Here is a 7,953-nt window from a genome sequence, read left to right on the forward strand (position 1 = left end):
TCTACCCCTCGGTGAACCCTGCTTCTTTACATCCACACCCACAGGGTTATGTTTGTCCTTTTAATGTCATATTTCTCGATTAACAAGCATTACAAAATTCTGTCCTGTTTTGTACGTGTGCTGCTTTACTTTTCTATCCCATCACACCTATACCATCTGTGTTGTGTCAGGGCTGAATTACGCAGAATGGACTTGTGAACAAATGAGCTTTCACTAAATTTCACCATGCATGATTGGATGATAGTTTCTGAACTTTTTTATGCAACTAAAATGTTAACAGAGCTGCGTTTAGCTGACATTTGTGAAAAATAATGCCCACAAAGATATTTTAAATATAGCAGTAATACATTTATTTTTTCTTAAATACAAATCTTTGACACATAACATGATACTCATTAGCTGTCCCTATATGAAAATAAGGTGCAACCGTTTTATAAATGTCCCTGGTACATGGACAGCTCTTGTTATATAGACTTAAAGATGCTGAAATGATGGATTTTTCTTTTCTGTATTGGACATTCACTTTGATCTTATTGAGCACCAATATCTTCCAAGCAGAGCAAATCCTGAGCTCGTAGAAAACTGCTGAATAAACACTTTTTTTCTGTGTTTAAGTTTACACCTTTAATGCTAGACTTTTCCTTACTTTATTTTAGTATTACAAAGAATAAAAAATATACTGTGGTATGGAGTGGTACCAATTCCCACCTTAAAAAGGAGAAACTGTCTGTCATCCTCCAACAACACTACTCACACTGTAGAAGATATGTGTAGTTATTCGTGGAAACCAGTCAATAGCATAGTATACACAGAATGTACAGAAATGTGATGAATCACTTGAAGATGTCGTTGCTTATGAGGCTGTCGTCCCTGTCAAAAGTTTGTTCATAATTTGAGATAAATCTCTTCTTCTTTCCAAAAGTAGAGAAGGTGTTGTACACATCCAGCTCTCCTCTGGGTGCCAGCTTCAGGGTGCTGTAGTCAGACGTGGTGCCAGGTATGTAGACATTGTGTTGATAATCTGGAGGCTCAGAATGAGGCTGAGTGTACTTTGGAACCCATGAGTAGTTTGGAGCCGCTCCCTCTTGAAGCGACATCTTGCAGTCTGAAAAAAAAATGCGCATAAATTACAGTTTGTATCGGCAGATTATTTCTGCAAAGAGCCCGTATTTACATACAGTATACTTGATCTGAATGAGTTGGCTTTAAATGCATCTTCTTAATTTTTCTTGCAAAAAGGCTAAACACTTCTTGCGGGGACTTTGGTAATCCTCATGTTGATGCATTAAAATCCCCCCACAGTTTTGAGGCTGGGTATTATCTGCTTTTCAGTTTACTGTTTCATAGTTCGGAATAAATCCTTAGGCACAGACCCAGGAGAGCCCCCAACATCATCGCCCACTTTCATGTGTGTAACAAAGAGCCCGAAATGCAAAGTTCCAGCCTATACTGTACCTTTCATGTGGTTTCCCCAGGTCCAGTACTGTGGAGCTACAGGGCAGGAAAACCCTTCAGCATCGTACTTTTGTTGACGAGTTAGTGTGCCCTCCATGTTGGCTGAACTATACCTGCAGAGATGAAGATAAGCACAAGTTTAAGTTTAGTCGTGCCTTTGTGTGGTCATGTCTGTTGGTTGTAATTGGTGCAACTGTGCGTTCACCTCTTGTATGCCGAGTTGCGTTGGTTTTTGGTCAAGGTCCAGTCCTTGTTTGAATACTTGAGCTGCACAATTGAGACATAAAAAGATTTAGTGAACTGAATTTAGATGCAATGATACTAATCTAATGGCAGGTATCAGATACAAAGGATTCTGTTCAGTCAAAGTAAGTTTACTGAAATGTGTTTTAGTCTGTTAGATGAAGATTAGAGGTTATATAGAATGAGGTCTGACAAAGTGAAATTGCTGTGAAACAGCAGGCAAAAACCAAGAGGCAATTTCTCCCCCAGACAATTAAAAAAAAAAACATTATATGGATTTCTAACATTGGCACAGAGAGTAACAGGCTCTCTAAAGCAACCTTATAATGATGGAAAAATGTTGCCCAAAGAATTTCCTTATTTATTTAGTAACTAATCTCCTTATGTTGCTAATGTGAGGTTAAATATATGGATGTACTGATGCTTTTGACAACTACAAGATCAAAAGACAGCTTCAAGACTGTGATAAAAATATGCATCTCTTTTATCTTTGAAACACCTTTTATGCGGGTGTCATGCACCTTGACACACTGTGGTAATTTGCCCAGACTGCAAGGTATGCTGTCACAACATGTGGGTTGTTTGAGGCTATATATTCCAATGGATTTCTTGCAAAAAAAAACAACAAAAAAAACATCACAAAAAACATTTGAAGTTGTTTTTATATATAAATAACAACTCAGGGTTTCATTTTGATTATATTTCAATCATTCAGTTATTTTTTTCACTTTAAAGTTGAACGTTAAATTGTTTTAAAACCATATATCATAAAGGTTAAAAAGGTCCTCTTGTGTGACAAATGCATTTTGGGTTGCCCTAACCAGGCTGTCATTTCTAATTAGAGTGAAACAACCGGATGACTAGTGTTCTACTTTTGGGATAAGTGTAATACTTAAGTGATATGATAAGAGAAGTAACCCAATTACGTCTTTTTTTGCATGTTTGAGTGTATTTCAGTAGGCTATATTACCTCATTTGGGGTCGTTGCTCTGTTGTTGGCCAGCTCATTCCGGTCCAGCGCGCTCCAGCCAGAGGTCAGATAATCTGTGCTCTTGGCGTTGTTCTGCTGCACTGACATCACCGGGCTGCAGGGCTTGAGGAACATGAAGTCACTTTTGGATGATTCCGGAGTCAGACACATTTTGTAGCAGTAGACCTGCGGAAGTGCTCCGTTGCTGGTTGCCTCTGCGCAGCCTGGTGCGCTTGCGGACATCCGGACGTTCAGGTTGGACTTTTTGAACACCTCTGTGGTGGTGGATGCTTCCGAGCGCGTGCAGCAGCCGCAGCAGCAAGCGCTGATGGAGGGGAAGTTGGACTCTCGGTTGGACGGTCTGCCCTTCAATCTGCGCACTGTAACCAGGACGATTATAGCCACCAGAAACGTGAAGGAGATTGCGCCCAGAGACACGATTAAGTAGAGGGTGAAGTTGGAGCTGTGATGCGGGCTTAGTGACAGGTCACCCAAATCGGGCTGTAAATCTGGCAGGCTGTCAACCACTGACAGGATGATGGAAACTGTGGCCGAGAGGGGCGGCTGACCATTGTCCTTCACGAGAATGACCAGTCTGTGCCTCGTGGGGTCTTTCTCCACCAACTGTCGGATTGTCCTGATTTCCCCCGTGTACAGAGCCACGCTGAACAAGCTCGGATCTGTTGCTTGAAGCATTTGATAAAAGAGACGCGAGTTTTGACCTGCGTCCGCGTCCACTGCGCTGATTCTGGTGACAAGGTGACCGGCGTCAGCGGATCTGGGCAATGCTTCACTGGGCGCTGAGCCGTTTTGCGTGACCGGCGACACAATAACTGGTGCATTGTCGTTCTGGTCCAAAACGAAAATAGTCACTGTAACGTTGCTGATCAGAGGAGGGAAACCAGCATCTTGCGCTTGGACTGTGATCTGAAAGTTTTTAAGTTGCTCGTGGTCAAACGATCGCAGTGCGTAAATGTTCCCGTTGTCTGAGTTTATGGACACATACGTTGACATGGCCATTCCCTGTATGTCAGCATCCATTATGGAGTAGGAGAGGTATGCGTTTTGGCCAGAATCTGGATCCTGTGCAGTCACAGAGCAGATGGATGCACCCGGCGCGTTATTCTCAGTCAGATACACAGTGTATGAGGGCTGTTTGAAGCGAGGCGCGTTATCGTTCACATCAGACACTTGAACCAGGATAGTTTTCCGCGTGAATAAAGGTGGAGAGCCCATGTCTCTGGCAGTGAGAGTGATGTTGTACTCTGCGACTGCCTCTCTGTCCAGAAAATCAGAAGTTACTAATGTGTAGTAGTTCTTAAAGGATGAGTGAAGCTGAAATGGGACATGATGGGGGATCTCACAGTCCACGTTCCCGTTTTCACCTGAGTCTTTGTCCATCACGCTTATGACGGCTATCACGGTCCCCGGGGGCGCGTCCTCCTGCACAGGTGTGGACACTGATGTGAGGATCACCTCTGGGAGGTTGTCGTTTTTATCCAATACATTAACTAACACTTTGCAGTGAACAGCCACAGCTGAAGGGCCTTTATCTTTAGCCTGGACATAAATTTCATGCATCCTGGCCTTTTCATAATCTATCACTCCTTTCACTTTGATTTCACCCGTGCGCGCGTCTACGCTAAAGAGCTGGCGCACTTTGAGGGGAGCGTGGCCACTGAAAGAATAGGTTATATCAGCATTGGGACCCTCATCTAAATCGGAGGCATTAAGTTTTATGACAACAGTTCCTTTAGGTGCGTTTTCAGCTAGCCTCACTCTATAAAAGGACTGATCGAACACAGGAGCGTTATCATTTGCATCCAAAACAGTGATATCAATTTGCGCAGTGCCGGATCTCTCCGGCGCGCCCCCATCCACCGCAGTTAGGACCATTTGATGCGCACTTTGCTGCTCTCTGTCCAGCGGACTTTGGAGGACTAGCTCTGCAAATTTACTGCCATCACTGCGTGTCTGAATGTCCAAAAGAAAATGTTCATTAACGCTCAGCAAATAGGTGCGCAACGAGTTGGATCCGACGTCCAAATCCTGTGCGCTCTCAAGTGGGAAACGAGATCCTGGCGCAGCGGACTCCGATATGTCCAGATTAAACTCGGTCCACGGGAAACTGGGAGAGTTATCGTTCACATCCAAGATTTCCATCTCTACCCTGTACAGCTCCAGAGGGTTTTCTATCACCACTTGCAAGTGAAAGGAACAGGACAAACTCTGCTCACATAGTTCCTCGCGGTCAATTCTTTCATTGACAAATAAAACTCCGTTCTCTAAATTCACCTCCACATATTGCTTCCTGGCACCTGAGACTATCCGGAATCTGCGCGCAGAGAGCTTGTTCAAATCCAATCCCAGGTCCTCGGCGATATTGCCAACAAAAGCTCCATGTTCCAGCTCCTCAGGGATGGAGTAGCGGATCTGTCCCCAGGCTGCATCCAAGACACAAGTGAACAACGCAAAACGGCACACTGCGTGCCATTTCCCAAACAGTATCTTCTTCTCCCCTTGTGTGTCCATCTGTAGGCTGAAGCAAAGCTGCATCTCACTCCAAACACTGTGTCTGAAGTGTGCTCAGATGAAATGTGGAAAATACAGTCTGGTATAAACTTGACATTGGCGGGACTGGCACAGCGACTGTCTGCCTGAGAGAAAATTGAGGAGAGAGAAAGGGATGTGCAAGGGCTACTAGCCTATCTCAGATTAGTGTGCGCTCTGTGTGTCTGTGTGTGCGTTTGTTTATTATTGGCCCTACTGTTCCAATAAGGGGGGGGGAAACGACATCTGCTCGGATAATCTTTCCTGCCTACTAGCCCGATCAAATTCATGTCACAGTCCCCAGGCTCCGACCGCAGGTCAAACACTTGATTCAGTTTCTTATGAGAAGGTTTCACCATTTCAAGAGATATATAATTTAGCATAATCGGATATAAACCAATGTTCCTGCAGCAAATTTACTCTGAGTCACAAAACTTGTGACAGTTTGGTGTCAGTTCTTAACCCACTTTAATTTCTAAAAATGCTTCTCTAAATGCAGTTTATAATGGTACAAGATAGTAGGAATGGTTGACTTGTAAATCAAAGGATTTGAATTCTATAAGAAACTATTAGATGAACTGGTGATCATACTTAAACTGAACAGTGCAAATTACAATATTCAATATCATTTTTAGTTTATGTTGGTTATTGAAATGTTTAGTTAGTTGATTAAAGGGAGAGGACAATCAGCTTCAAATAGTTCTACTGGAGGAAAAGAATCATCCACTGGAGTTATACATTAATTATTTTTTAACAATCCGCATTAAAGAAAGACTAGGTCGGTCTTTTTTTTGGCAGAAACAGTTATATTAATACTTGTACCTGCAATGGCAGTAAATGATGTTTTTCAGTGAAACTAACCTCTTTAGTTTGGGTTTGAGGAGTTTGAAGTCTGCAAGTTGGAAAATGGGGCTCAGGAAACAGCTCAAAATCCCAGAAGTCATTGCAGAACCCTGGCAGCAATTCCTCTTGTTTTATACAGATATTTTTTCTTCTCCACAGCATATTTCCGTGCATTAATACTCATGCGGAGCAGTTGTATCTATTTACCATCTACCTCAATGTATGCTCCACCCGGTTGCTCTAAAAAACTCTGTTCCCCTGGTTATAAACGGAAAACACAATCTGTCTGCAGGAATGAAGCTGCAGCAGATGGTGAGGTTTTCCACGGGCTCATGCTCTTTTTAATTAATGGAATGGAGATTAGAGGGCATTCTCCCTGGATCATTAGTGAACAGAGGAATTAAGACATTTTGTGAGGAATAATCCCAGGGCTATCCATGTGATGCACATGTGGTTTTCTCTCTGTGGTCATACTGACCTGCTTTTCACAGCCTAAGTGCATGGCATCACTTACTCATTGCAGAGACTAAGTAGCTGGGATAAGGGGACACAACCACCACATTTAGGGATCAAAAATACAAAAGAGATTATCTCCCATGTCCCTGTCTCTATTGCACACACACATACACACACCATCTCTCCCACTCTGTCCCTCTCTCCCTCCCTCTTGTTTCACTCAAGGGCAAAAGCAGAGTATCAATCCCTTTGTCTTTAACTACTTTCCAGCTTTAAACTGTGGGATTAGAGTAGGTTAGCCTATATTCTGCAGCTTTTAACACTTAAGCGGTTTTAGTTGCGTGGAAGCAGAGTTGTGCATTCCGCCTAAATGGAAAAATGTCTCTCATGAAACGTGTTCTGATTGTTACTAATTATTTTTAAATTTGACTCAACCTCCTGAGAAACATTACAGATGCTGTGCACCACCTGGTGTGAAGAGCCAACAGCAAATTGACCTTGAGGACTTCTCACATGATTGACTGCTGTGGTTATGAGTGGAAATTCCACCATCCATGCCCCTGTTTGTCTTGACACATATGACATGTACAACGCACATGCAGAGGGGAAATGGTGCTAAACAGAGACACAACATGATATAAGAACTGTTACAAATTGTTGCGATAGTTTTTAGTCTGGGAAACAGACTTAAGGTTGTGACTAAGATCATGAGCTTGTGTGAAAATGTGTGCATAAATTCGAATGTACTTTGGTCAAAAGGAAAACGTTGGTCTGAGTTTATCGAGTGCACTCAACAGAACAAATAATATTACCAAAGAAGGGGATTCTGGCTCCGATTCTGTCTGTAAACATAGTTTTTCATTAATAAATTAAGCAATTCAATAGTCTGCAAAAAATCCATTTGGATATTGCTTCATGCGCATGGGTGATTGTGTTTATTATTAAAGACTTTGTTGAACCGCACAAATGTTGTTCTCTCCTCCCCTCGGAGTACAGGGAAATTGGTAACTGAAAGGAATTAGAGGAGATGAGATGTTAACTCCTTATTCCTTCTCAGTTTACTTTTTTAACTCTAGCTGGTGTTTAGATATGTATCATCACAATCAATATGGTATTTACAAGTATTGTGTCTATACAGTCCAGTAACAAAAAGGTTTACGGTTTTAAGGGAATCTTCTTTCTTCTTGGCCTCGATATATTAAGAAACTCTTGTTTTTGTTATGACATCATCACCTGGCTTATTATAGGTTCAGTGTGTATATGGAAAAGAGCGACATCTCAAAGCAGAGTTGTTGTTCAGTTGTTCACATGGCAACCTCTTGACACTCGTAGTTGTCTCAGAAAGCCTCTGAAATCATCAACACTATTCCTGTCCAGGCAACCCACAGTCACAGGGAATCGAGAGTGAGAGACAGAAAATAACCTTTTTCCCACTT

General features: G+C 42.4%; 1 protein-coding gene across 1 annotated transcript; it reads right to left on the reverse strand.

The window, feature by feature from the left end:
- Positions 1 to 326: 326 nt before the first annotated feature.
- LOC109981413 (protocadherin-10-like) lies at positions 327 to 7,480 on the reverse strand. Its single transcript, XM_020630182.3, has 4 exons — positions 2,669 to 7,480; positions 1,661 to 1,722; positions 1,456 to 1,568; positions 327 to 1,105 (listed from the first exon to the last, which is right to left on the reverse strand). The coding sequence occupies exons 1-4, from the start codon at positions 5,222 to 5,224 to the stop codon at positions 834 to 836; spliced, it is 3,003 nt and encodes a 1,000-aa protein (XP_020485838.3). The 5' UTR covers positions 5,225 to 7,480; the 3' UTR covers positions 327 to 833.
- Positions 7,481 to 7,953: the final 473 nt, after the last annotated feature.

This window comes from Labrus bergylta, chromosome 14 (genome assembly GCF_963930695.1).
Source record: "Labrus bergylta chromosome 14, fLabBer1.1, whole genome shotgun sequence".
Lineage (NCBI taxonomy): Eukaryota > Metazoa > Chordata > Actinopteri > Labriformes > Labridae > Labrus > Labrus bergylta.